Below are 13,011 nucleotides of genomic sequence, written 5' to 3'. Positions count from 1 at the left end.
GGCCACATGGTCACCGTCACCCGGGGCCTCCTCACGACTTCCAAGGCGAAGGAGCGAAAACCGAGGCTGCACGTGCACGCGGGCAGGCTGGGCGGGGGGAGTGTGGAGGGAACCGAGGAAGGCTGCCAGGAGACTGCAGTCTGGGAGCAGGGCCAAGAGAGGACAAGCGGGCAGCAGTTACGCAGCCAAAGAAAAGCCCTTGGACTGGACGCGGGAGGAAAGAAAGTGCTGGAGGAAATGAAAGAACAAAGCAGGCCGTCTGTGCCCGTCCTGGGTCAGTCCCTACCTTTTCTGCATGACAAACAGACACAAAACAACCCCAAACGGCACGGAGCGTGAGACACACTGGAGGTACAGAGGGCAGAGCCCGGGTGTGGTGGCGAGGCTGGGCCGGGTCAGTTGGCTTTGTACAAGGCGGCACAAAAGGTGCACGTGTTCCAGTTCTTGGAAACCTGCGTCCCTTGGAGCCTGGAGTGCCGGGTTTGGGAGTTTCCTATTGCAGTCTTTCAAGTCTGTGCCGGTCCCCCAGCAAGAGCGGCTGGCTCGGCCACCCCCCGCAGCTCCCACCTGGGGCTACACATCCGTGGAGAAGTACAGTGTGTTCCGCTTCAGTTCTGCGAAGGAAATGGGGGGGTGCTGCAGGTAGTAGAGGAGGACCTGGACCTGTGGGGAGACAGGGGAGACTGAGGTGAGGTCCTTGTCCTCATGGCCCCCTTCTGGTCTGTGGAGAAGAAATGGCCCGTAGGCTGTGTTGCTCCCCTTCCCTCTCAGGTGGGCTCCTGCCACTTCCCCTTCCTTGGCAGCCCAGGTGCGCCTGCCCCTTTGCAGCAGTAGGGGGTGCCGCAGGGCAGAGGGTGGGAGCCTGGGGCCCCTTCCCAGCCTGCCTCCAGAGGCTGGCTTTGGCTTGACATCTGCCTCAGACCGGACCCTGCTCTGGGTCCTGTAGGGTCCCAAGGAAGCCTCCTGCCCAGAAGCAGTCCTAGCTTCCACGGTGAGGACGAGGCCCCCGGCGTTTCCGGCCCCTGGGCTTCCTTTCGGAGACAGGCACGCCCAGGACTGAAGCCAGCGCCGGGCCCCTGGCCTCGGGGCCTGAGTATGAACTTGTTGTTTGGGTCTGGGAAGGGCAGGGCTGTCCAAGGTCCTGCCTCCCCGGTGACAGCCTGCAAACCACAAACCCAGCTGCTCAGGAGCGAAGGGGAGTGGGCTCTGAGCTGTTCTCTCCATCCTTCGGGGAGCAGGCCTCACCCTCTCCCGGCCACAGACGGCCGTGCGGTCGTACCTGTGCCATGACGTCGTGGGACCAGATGTCCGCAGCCGACGTGAGGTGTGCTTTGCTCTCCACTTCCGAGGGCCTCAGTAACGTGGGGCCAAACACGGTGGCCAGGTTGTGAAGGGACATTTTGTTGATGGGCTCCTTCTCAGCAACCCTGAGGGGGCGGGGAGGGGGGAGGTCAGTTCTCAGCAGGTGTAGGAGCTCCTAGAAGGATTCCGGGAAGGTGGTTACCAGCCTTCCTCTCCTAAGGGTAGAGACCTCTCGGTAGGGAGGGAGTCAAGGGACCAAGTCCCCAGCTACGTCCGTCCCAGGACATTCCTGTAACAGAGCCCCCGCTCTGGGGCCACCCCTGAACGGATGGTAGACCGTCAGAAGGACCCACACCAACACCTCTGCCTTAGAGACAATGGCATCATCAGCCCGAGAACTTTCCCGGTAATAAATCTTCCTCCTCAGCACCCGTCGGGTAAGTATTATTGTCTCCACTGTGCAGATGAAGAAGCCAAAGTACAGAGAGGTTAAGTGACTTCCCTGAAGTTCCCCAGCTACCAAGTGGGAGAGCTGGGATGGACCCAGGCGGCCTGCCCAGAGCCCCTGCTCCTCGCCCTCTTCACCCACTTTCCCCGTGACCAGTCAGGCCGCCTGCGTGGCCCAGGCAGGAGTGAGAGTGGGGGGCGGGCAGGGCCAGGAGCACAGGCAGGGGAGCTGGAGCCCCGCAGCAGGTGCTAACTAAACGCAACGCTCTGCCCTGTGTGTGGCAGGAACAAACCTTATCCAGAGGGGTCTGTCTCAGGGGACCCAGAGCTGCCTCCCTTAGGATATTTTTAAAAAATATATATATTTATTGATTTCAGAGAGGGAGGGAGAGAGAGATAGAAATGTCAATGAGAGAGAATCATTGATCGGCTGCTTCCTGCACTGCAGGCCCCTCACTGGGGATCAAGCCTGCCACCGAGCATATGCCCTTGACCAAAATCGAACCCAGGACCCTTCAGTCCGCAGGCCGACGCTCTATCCACTGAGCCAAACCGCCTAGGGCCCTCCCTCTGGATCTTCCTCTGCTTCTCTTGCACAACAGGCCACACGCTCTGTAGATATTTCCCGAGTGGCAGCAGGGGCTGCCTTCTGTGGGTCGTTTCCAGGCAGCTAGTTCTGCCCCACACATCAGAGAGGCCCTGGGCCTACCCAGTCCTAGGAAATGTCTCCGGGGCTGAGACCCACCCGCCCCGAGCAGCGCCTCTCCCCCCACTCCCAAATCTACCATCATTCCCAGCCCCAAGGCAAGAGTCATGGATGTGCCCGCTGACTGCTATGGAAACGGGCAGACAAACATGGCCATGCCAGGAGGCAGCTGTGCAGCCGGCCCAGCCCCTACACACACACACACACACACACACCCCAGCCAGGGGCCCAGATGTGGGAACAGACTGTGCCCGGTTCCCAGGGTGGAAAACCTAATGAATTTTCCCTTCCCATTCCTCCTCTGTGTCCTCCCCGCAGTGCTCGCCAAACTATTTGGGAATTGGTTGGGGCTCTGGTCCTGGCCAAACCAGAGGGAAAATGTCTCATAATGGGAAAAACAAGACACAGTCCCAGGCGTTTCCAGGTCTTGGCTGCCCCCCTGAGCCATCGCTGGGAGGCTGGGCCTGAGGGCCGGGGCTGCGCCCAGGGGGGACCTGGCCCAAGCACAGCCCCTCCCCAGGCGCCTCGGTCCTGGAAGGCGAACTGAAGGGACCCCTGGGGACTTTCGCTCCCCACTCACACCCCAGACAGTCCTGGGCCCAAAAGTGAGCGAGAAGGACACCTTCAGGGCTAGTTCCAGTCGCAGCTTAGCCGCAGGCCTCAACTTGAGCGGCTCCTGGTTTGGCCCGATTATAGAAGGAGACGGGGAGAAGGGGGGAAGGCCTTAGTTTAGGATTTGGGAGCTGGGATTCTAAGGACAGGCCTGCTAACCAGAGCAAATCCCTGCTGGGCCGTCGCCCTATCCGTTAAGTGTGGTCAAAACCCGAGGGCTGCTAACGTTTTCGACCATGACACCAACAGCAAGCACACCTTCACACTGTGGGGCACGCAGCTGAGCGTGACAGACAGAACGGACACGCACGCTGCCTGCCCGCAGCGCATCCTGCCGCCGCCCATGCTTTCCATTCGAAAGATGCCAAGGTGACTGAATGACCCACTGACTGCAAACCCACCCGTGGTTTCTGGCTCCAGCCTTGCCTTTCCAAGCATTCGGTGGCCAATGTTCCAGGCTGTTACTAGAACCCAAATATTTTTCAAAACAGAATTTGAGTGTAAGAACTTGAAGAGCAAACTCTCGCCCTGGCGGAGGGCCCGGCAGATGCCAGCACCACGGGGCCCTCCAGGGGCAGCAGGGGCTGCCTTCTGTGGGTCGTTTCCAGGCAGCTAGTTCTGCCCCACACATCAGAGGGGCCAGGGGCTCATTTCTCCTGGTGGGACCTGCGGCAGGTGTGTCCTCTCCAGCAGGTGCCTGCCCTGGGCTCCCTGCCCGCCTCCCCAACTGGAACACTGTTCGTTACCTTTTCAAGTGTTCCAGCAGGAAGAGGAAGGTGATGAGGTTGGGGTCGGGCAGGGAGCGGAGCAGGTGCATCATGCAGTTTTCCTTGGCAGCAGGGTCTGACAGGGCTGTGGGGAGAGACAGGGCTGGGGCGGGGCTTGGCTCCCAGGCAGGGGAGCCCTGGCCAGCGCCTGGTGGTTAGGAGGCTGCAGGCACCCAGGGGGAGCCCCGGCTGCCCTATTAACAGCCAGTTCCTCTAGGAGGCCCCACCCACAACCTGCAACTCAGCCAGGGGCAGCTGGTGGGGAGCAGACACCCGCCTCCCCTCACTGCACAGGCCTTTGCGGTTGATGCCGTTCCCCACCCCAGTCCGTCAGGCAAAGTTTAAGACAAGGATGACACTGCGTGGATGTTTTCTCAGCCACTCGGATGCCGGAGCACAGCAAGTGCCTTCCAGGGGCTCATTTCTCCTGGTGGCTGAAGCCCTGACCTGCCCCAGGGGAAGACGAGGCAGGAGGGATGCACCCAGGCCTGGATTTGGCCCCGGTGGATGGAGGCCAGAGCCCTGCTGGCCAGGGCCCTCCGCTGCCTCCCCACCCATGGCACCAGCCACCTCAAGTGCACTCCAGCTTTAACCAGGCTCTCCTCGGCTCTGGGGCGCTGGCCCCTGACCACCCACTGCAGGGCAGATTTCCTTGGACACCCAGGTTTCCAAGCGAGGGGGTCACTGTCCAAGGAGGAAGCACAGAGGGCAGCCCACGGGACAAGAGGGGAGAGAGGCAGGTGAGAGAGGGCCCAGCCGCTGGCTGAGGCCCCAGCAGACCGCACCCTGCCCCCTGGCTACTCAGGTGCAGTGAGCAGATCGATGAACAAGGGAAGCCACCGGCTCTTATGTGGCTCTTGACTCTGCTGGTCAGCAGGCCTGGCTCAGCCCGGCCCTCAGGTTCCCGGAGCCTCACCGATGCCCTCCATGAAGGCGGGGTACAGTCGGTCTGTGAGGAGGGGCTCGGGCAGCTCCCGGAAGTAGAGCTTGAGGGTGCCGGCGATGGCGTTGATGTCCATGTCACTCAGCATCAGGAGGATGTCCTTGTTATCTGTGGAGGAGGTGCGAGGTCAGGGGCCACACTGGCCCGAGCCACCTCTCCCGTGCGGCCCTCAGCGGGTTGGGTGCGGCTGTTCTCCTCCCCACCCATCCCTCACCTACCAGGGTGCCCCCACCCACTCCAACTCTGGCCTGGTCTCCCCCAGACAGGGAGGGTGCAGGGAGTGCCCACAGGCGGTCTGGGACTGAAATCCATGGGGGGAGGGGGAGGGGAGCAGAGTTCATCATCCAGAATTCTGGAGCCACATCCGAACCATGTGCCACACACCCTCCTTCCAGCTGGAACCTCCCCACTGCTCAGCCTGCGCTGGAAGACACTGCACATCTTTACACCGAAAACCATGTTCCAACGAAGCCTCCGCCTCCAGGTTGCACTGAGCAGCCAGCATGTCCCCAGCCCCCCAACCCTCCAGCCCAGGCTTCCCGACCGTGTCTGCCTGGCAGCCGCCCAGGGACACCCACACCACCCCAGGAGCCTGGGAGCTAGCGAGAGCCAGGAATTTGGACTCTGATGTCAGAAGGATCTGCGTTTAAGTCAGGCTCAAAACCTACTAGCTGGTGGGTAAGCCTGGGCAAATGTCTTGACCTCTCTGTGTCTCAGTTCCCTTACCTGTAGCAATGGGTAGGGGCTGGAGGGGAGGGGACCATATGATAAACTGCAGGAAGAGCCCTTGCCCCAGGGACTCAGAAATGGTTCAGCCCACGCCACCTGACTGCAGGTATAGGCCGAGGCTCCTCCCTCGCTAATCGGGCCTCCTGCCTCTGTGCCCCAGGGATCGGAAATGGTCCAGGCCACGCCACCCGACTGCAGGTATAGGCCGAGGCACCTCCCTCGCTAATCGGGCCTCCTGCCTCCGCTGGGCTCTCCTGTCCTCTACACGCCTGCTGGAGCACCATCTCCCCGCCGCCTCCACTGGGCTCTCCTGTCCTCTACACGCGTGCTGGAGCACCATCTCCCCGCCGCCTCCACTGGGCTCTCCTGTCCTCTACACGCGTGCTGGAGCACCATCTCCCCGCCGCCTCCACTGGGCTCTCCTGTCCTCTACACGCGTGCTGGAGCACCATCTCCCCGCCGCCTCCACTGGGCTCTCCTGTCCTCTACACGCGTGCTGGAGCACCATCTCCCCGCCGCCTCCACTGGGCTCTCCTGTCCTCTACACGCGTGCTGGAGCACCATCTCCCCGCCGCCTCCACTGGGCTCTCCTGTCCTCTACACGCGTGCTGGAGCACCATCTCCCCGCCGCCTCCACTGGGCTCTCCTGTCCTCTACACGCGTGCTGGAGCACCATCTCCCCGCCGCCTCCACTGGGCTCTCCTGTCCTCTACACGCGTGCTGGAGCACCATCTCCCCGCCGCCTCCACTGGGCTCTCCTGTCCTCTACACGCGTGCTGGAGCACCATCTCCCCGCCGCCTCCACTGGGCTCTCCTGTCCTCTACACGCGTGCTGGAGCACCATCTCCCCGCCGCCTCCACTGGGCTCTCCTGTCCTCTACACGCGTGCTGGAGCACCATCTCCCCGCCGCCTCCACTGGGCTCTCCTGTCCTCTACACGCGTGCTGGAGCACCATCTCCCCGCCGCCTCCACTGGGCTCTCCTGTCCTCTACACGCGTGCTGGAGCACCATCTCCCCGCCGCCTCCACTGGGCTCTCCTGTCCTCTACACGCGTGCTGGAGCACCATCTCCCCGCCGCCTCCACTGGGCTCTCCTGTCCTCTACACGCCTGCTGGAGCACCATCTCCCCGCCGCCTCCACTGGGCTCTCCTGTCCTCTACACGCCTGCTGGAGCACCATCTCCCCGCCGCCTCCTTTGGGCTCTCCTGTCCTCTACATGCCTGCTGGAGCACCATCTACCCGCCTCCTCCCACTGGGCCTCCGACTCACTGGCATCGAAGACGGCCTTCAGCGCCTGGATGTCTGTGGCCACCCCTGAGATGCGGTAGATGCCGACCTCCTCGATGCCCCTCTTCTCCACCTCCTCCACACACTGCCGCACGATGTAGGGCACCTTGGAGCGCTCCCGCCTGGGGGAGGAGAAGGGAGGAAGGGTGGAGGGAGGCCCCAGTGATGGCTACACAGACCCCTCCCCAAACACTTGGCCTTGGAGAGCTCTGGCCTCTGGAATCGGGAGGTGGGGCAGGGACAGGGCTGAGAGGCCATGCCATGCTGCCCACACAGCCCACCCAGCCCGCCTGCTGAGGGACAGCAGGACAAAGGGGGAGCTGGGAGGTAAGCTCAAAGGCTGGGAGGGAGTGGTCCTTAGGTCTCAGACTCTAATGCTATGGAAGACCCAGCAGGTAACCACCCACGGGAGGCGGGTCGGGCCCTGGAGACGGGGATGGTGGTGAGCTGAGGATGCAGCCCTTTTCCGAGGGGCGGCTACTCCTTGGAGTCCAGCCAGCCCCTGCCCAGGTGAAATCTTCCCATTTATTACGAGAGGCTGACGACCTGGCATTTTCCCAGGCAGCGCCCGCTGTGTCAATGCTGGCTCACATATTTCTAAGGCAGCATGTGCGGCAGAGAATACCCGCTGCGGGCCGCTTTTGGCTTCCGAACTTGCCACTGTGGCTACTGAACTGGAGGGCGACTGCTCAGGGGCCAGGCGAGGGCAGGCAGGGCTGGCAGGGGCCCTGGGCACTGACGCAGCACTCGCACCCGACGGAGGCAGCACCTACTTCGTCACCACGCTGATCTTCACGCCAAAGACGCCGGTCTGCTTTTTGGATGGCGTCCTCTTCAGGCTCATGTCTCGGCTGGTGAACTTCATGGAGAATTCCACTTTGATCTGCTTGGGGGTGAGGCAGGCGTGAGTGTCCGAGGAGTGCCCCCAAACCTACGGACCTCTCGCCGGGACTGTAAACAAAGCCCACCTCTTGCACCCAAGGCTCCTGACACACTGGTAGGGTGGGAGAGGGAAGGGTGTAGGGGGAGAAGGGAGGGGCTGGGCTGAGGGGCAGGACAGCACCCGAGGACACCAGCCAGAGGCCGGGCTGCCCACCCACTGTGCAGACATTTCCTCTCTCTCCAGCTCACCCCGTTCATCTCGATCACATCTGTGTGCCAGTTCTTGGTTTCTACGGTCTGTGGATCCAACTGTGAAGAAAGAAAAGACACAGTGAGAGAGAGATGACAGCTAGAGACCCAGCCAGATCGCTCTGTTGTTCAGCCACTGCTCATAAGCTGGCTAAGTGGTCAGGAAGGCAGGAGAGGGGCCTGAGGCTCATCCGGAAATCAACCCTTCAGGGTGGCTTCAGCCTCCAGCCCCCGCGCTCCCCTCCCCCGGCCTGGCTAGTGAAGGACTAACCCCCACTCAGTGAAGCAGGCAGCGCACAGTGTTAGGTACCTTTGCCTATCACCTCTCATCCACTCCTGACCATCACCCTGTGAGATGGGATTAGCACCCATTTCACAGATGCAGAAACTGAGGCTCACAAACAGTGAGCAATCTGCTTGATCCCCTGACATGGGGGGGATGTAGCCCATGCAGTGGAGGTGCTGATGGGGAGGCAGTGCGATGCAGACAGAGGTGAAGCCCTCTCAGAGTCAAGCTGCTGGGTCTGAATCCTGGCTCTGCCGCTGGCAGCTGCATGGCCCTGGGCCCTGGGAAGTTCTAACCTCGCGAAGGAAGCCGCATTCATTCCATCGGTTCACTGCAGTCAGTAACAGAGCCTTCCTCGCTGGGTGCTCTGGGGACTCAGTGAGATGCCTGTGGTAAGCGGTTGGTCCCCAACCTCTCGGCAGGGGCGGCCCCCACGTGAGGCAGGAGCCCCAGGGAAGGGGGGGGGGGATGACAGGAGAAGCTCAGAGGCCTCCCTCACGGGGGATGGGACAGGACTCCGTTTCTCTGACCCAGTGGCCTTCAAACTGTCTTCCCTTGTGCGCCCACAAAATCTGAAAACCATGCGCTCTCCGGCACGTTTTAAAATCAACATCTGAATATTTCCAAGGCGAGTTTAAATACTTGCAAGGAATAGAATTTCCAAAGTAATGTAAATATTTACATCTTAAAATAAAACTGTTACCTCATGCTCTTAAATGTGTCCCGTGAAGCCCAAACAGCATGTGATTCGATACCCAGCGCCCTCCGCGGACAAAGGCATCATGGCCCTTCCTGCCCTCGCCGCCCCCGTCGCCTCCCCCTCCTGAGCCTGCTTCCAGTCTCTTTTCCCAAAGGGCTTTGCCCTCGTTTGTATTTTTTTGATGTGAAAGCCTTTTATTTGTCACCCTATTCTATTTCACTTCAATAAGAGTATCTGTATAAATGGAAATGAAAGATTTCCTCAGACCACAAGGCTCTAAATATTCAAAACATATTCTGGGTCAGTTATTACAATAATTAGCAGCATACAATAAAATTAACCACCACGCTGGAAACTGTAATAACTGTTCAGCAGCGGAGGGCCATTTTGGTGGAATGGCGCCCCTTAAGCAGACGGGTAGAGCGTGTTTTCTTAGTTAGTTCATGTGTGTATATGAATGGTATGCTTTGCCCTGCTGAGACAGGGTATAACATCAATTCCGTTCATATTTTGGGGTTTTTTGTTTTGAAAGATGTAAAGAACAGAGCATCCTGTTCGCATAAAGAAGTAGATGAGGCCTACGTAGTTTTATGGTAGCAATGTTAAGCAGTATTTAACTTCTTTGTTGGTTGCTTTAAATTGCACATATACCCATTGTCAAAATTTACTTTAAACAACCTCTCAGCTGCCAATTTCCATCTGTTGTAAAAAACAACGAAGGGAAGCCACCTGGAGACAGGATCTATCACCAGCCATTGGCCTTTCATCTTTCCAACCCCTGCCCCAGCATCCCAAGTGGCCCCTCTGCTGTGCACCCCAGAGGTGGCAGACCCGGCCACGTCCCCAGCCCCCAGCGAGCCTCGGGCTCCCCTGTAGAGAGAGGTGACGGTCAAAGGCCCTTCACCAGACGATCGCTTTTTGACAACAGCACCGATGGGAGCTGAGGATCTGCAAACTGACTCCCTTGAAACTCCCCCTGCCATGCAGCCCTTGGAGAGTCCCTGCACACCCCAGGGACACGTGCACGGTCTGAACCCCGCTGCTCAACAGGCCTCACCGCGGAGGAAACCCACCCGGGGCAAGCCAGGGTGCGTTGGGGCTTCTTACAGCTCGAGGTAAGTCCTTCCTGAACCTTCCATCATGCACACACCAACTCCATGGTCACGGCACCTGGCCAGAATCACCTCAGGCCACTCCGCTGCCCCAGCTCCCCCGACAGCTGCCACGGACTGAGCCAGGGGCCCCTCCACGGGTCCTGCAGTGGAATCTGGCCACAGCCCGAGTGGGAAAGGGTAGGGATGGAGAGCCCAGATGTTCGTTCTTCTCTCAACTGTGTGAATTGGGGCGAGTCACATTACCTTTCTGAACCTCGGTTTCCGTGCGGGGGTGTCCGTACCCGCCTCAGAGGGCTGCTATGGAAAACAGCAACAGCAAATGCTGACTTGGGAGCATCTCCTGTGAGGCTGGCACCATGCCGAACCCTTTATGTGCAGCATCTCCATGAACCATCATCACAGGCCTCATAGGTGTCAGCCTTGATAGCTGCTCCCATTGTACAGACGGGGACATGGAGGCTGAACGAGGACGAGGAGCCAGCCTAGTGCCGCACATCTACAAAGTGAGAGCTGGGGGACAAAGTCAAGTCTCTCAGACTCATCGGCTCTGCTGACCCTGCAAGATAACGCACCTGGCCTGGCGCCGGCACCTCTGGGCGAAGACGACGGCTGCTGTTCCCGTTATTTATTTAGAAGGGAGACATCAGGGCTCCTGGCACATGGACTGGCACCTGGGGCGGACCTGGTGCTGGCAGGCACCGCCAGTACAACCCTTCTGTTACTTCTCTCCCCACTGCTTCTGTTCTAGCTGCCAAGTCGCAGCCCTACATTTTCCTGGGAGCAGCGGAGACAGGAAAAGCAACTTCTGCTAAGGCCCAGAGCTAGCCCTGCTTCCTCCAGAAAGCCTTCCGGGAAACCCCAGGCCTCAGGAGCCTCCCGGTCCCTCTGCCCCTTGCACTAAGGCCTGGCCCTCCGCAGCCTGCTGGCACCATTTGCAGCTGTTCTGCACGCACCAGCCTGTCCGAGGCCAGATGAGTTTTACCGAAAGTTCCCACCACCACCCAAGTTCCCACCACCGCCTCATTCCCGCTCCCCTCTCCAGGTGCACCCTGGGACCCGCTCAGGGAGGCCTGCCCAGCCCCTGGCGCCCCGACAATGGCGCTCTGTCTCCCAGGAGGCCAGCAGCCTCTGGAAGCCAAGTCTATTTCAGGATGTCATTTAAATACAGAGAAGGGAGGGTGCAGAGTAGAGGGACATGGCACGTTTTCCAGAGAAATGATGCTGCCTGCATTGCCGTGGCTATTTATAACCCCTGGGAAATGTGGACTCTGCTATTTCCTGATTAGATTAGTGCTGGGGGCAGAGGGGCCGGCCCCTGGGATGGTGTGGATAGGGACACCTGACTGCTCACCCTCCAGTCCCAGCAGATAGGGGCCATCCACCGCCCTGCGGAGCAGGCACCTGGGGACCTCAGATCACCTGAGGGAGGGAGGCAGACGGGGCTGCACAGGGTCAGGCTGGGGAGACCCCCAGAGGGCCCCTCCTTCACCCTACAGGAAATACACATGCAGTGGGGCTCCCCAAAGTGGGGCCCAAGCAGGAGGTAGAAATGGGCCATAGGACATGCTGGAGAAAGTGATGAACGAGTGGGCTGTACATGGCCACTGGGAGCAGCTCAACCGTGTTGAGCAGCCTTTGCATTTGGACTTGGTCTGATCATATCTGCCTACCCAGACGTTTCTCTGTCAGGGAGATTCGGCCAACCTCTGGGACTAATGTCCAGGAGAGAACCACTAGGGCCCCTGCCACGGAATCCTGGGCATCTGGGGGACCCTGCGTCCCCACCTGGGAGGCCGCAGACTCGGGGAGAGTGGCAGGAGCTGGGAGGCCGCCTGACCTAGCTGGGCCTCAGCGGCCTCGTGTTCGGGATGGGGAACACCCAGTGGCCTTGCAGAGGCCCGAGGATCAGAGGACCCGAGGGCAGGGGCGTGTGCTCAGTGCACACCCGAGCACGCTCCCGATGGTGGTGTCACCTTCATTTTGGGAATGTCCTCCGGGGTCCCCTCCGAGGGGTCTCAGCCCTTCCTCCCGGCCCCTTTGTCTCCAGCCTGGGGCAGGTGACCCCGTGCTGGCCGTTCATGGCACCCCCGGTGCTTGGGATTCCAGCGGCACCGGAGCGTCTGGGGTCCCCATCCTGCTCTCCTGAGTAGGTGACAGAGCTCATGTTCCAAACCGGGTCCTTCTGAGGGTGGGCAAGTCTTCCCACTGTACCACACGCCGTCAACCACCCCGCAGGCCCAAAGTCTGCCACCGCCCTCTCCCCTCCCCTCCCATGGGCTACTTCAATCCATGAGGGGCCTGTGGTGGCCCTTCTATGACAGCACGGCCGGGGCAGGGGGCGGGGGACGCCCAGGCACAGAGGTGCTCACGGGGTGATGGGTCCGTGCAGACCTAGAGACCTATTCACCAGGGGCCCAGGGCTCCCAGGACTCCACTTCCTCCCCCCAGTCCCTCGATGCTAACCCTTCCGTTAGAGCCCACTGTCCCCCCAGCACAGCCCCTGCCCGGCCTCTGTCCCTCTGCAGGCCGAGCACGCCCTTTCTTTCGCTCGGCACTGCTCTCCCCTGGGCTCTCCGGGCCGCGGCCTGCCCTGAGTGGCGGCGTGGACGTCCCTCGAAGCCCAGCGTTGTCTTTAGGACTAGTAAGAACTAAGTGCTCTAACAGTAAGGAGTCAGTTGGGCACAGCGACGCTGTCGCCCTAAGAGGTGGATGGGGGCTGAATGGGGAGGCAGAGCTGTTCTGGCCGTGTTTCTGGGGACGCCTGCCAGAGGCGGTGCTGGCTGTGCCCAGGCCCCGAGCCGGTGCCCTGTCTGCCTGGGGCCCGCTTCCGGTGGCTCCCAGGCCTGGGCCACGGTGGCGGTCCCGGCTGACTTTCCCCTGCCTCCTCGGGTGCATTCCCATGCCCTGGGCTGGGTCCCCTGCAGACACCAGAGCCAGCCTGTCATTGGGACAGACCACAGGCGTGAGAGGCTGGGCAGGGCTGGC

General features: G+C 60.7%; 1 protein-coding gene across 1 annotated transcript in view; it reads right to left on the bottom strand.

The window, feature by feature from the left end:
- Window positions 1–199: 199 nt before the first annotated feature.
- The window catches only part of ABR (active BCR-related), a 183,406-nt gene continuing 170,594 nt past the window's right edge, over window positions 200–13,011 (bottom strand). The window contains exons 17-23 of the mRNA XM_015566804.1: window positions 7,926–7,985; window positions 7,568–7,677; window positions 6,777–6,916; window positions 4,751–4,885; window positions 3,814–3,919; window positions 1,280–1,427; window positions 200–663 (exon numbers count right to left, since the gene is read on the bottom strand). Coding sequence (XP_015422290.1) covers window positions 574–663; window positions 1,280–1,427; window positions 3,814–3,919; window positions 4,751–4,885; window positions 6,777–6,916; window positions 7,568–7,677; window positions 7,926–7,985 — 789 coding nt within the window. The 3' untranslated portion in view covers window positions 200–573. The remainder of the gene's footprint in view (window positions 664–1,279; window positions 1,428–3,813; window positions 3,920–4,750; window positions 4,886–6,776; window positions 6,917–7,567; window positions 7,678–7,925; window positions 7,986–13,011) is intronic.

Source organism: Myotis davidii, unplaced genomic scaffold (assembly GCF_000327345.1).
Source record: "Myotis davidii unplaced genomic scaffold, ASM32734v1 scaffold363, whole genome shotgun sequence".
NCBI classification, from domain to species: domain Eukaryota; kingdom Metazoa; phylum Chordata; class Mammalia; order Chiroptera; family Vespertilionidae; genus Myotis; species Myotis davidii.
Note: the sequence above shows the minus strand (reverse complement) of the source record. Positions and strands in the feature narration are given on the sequence as shown.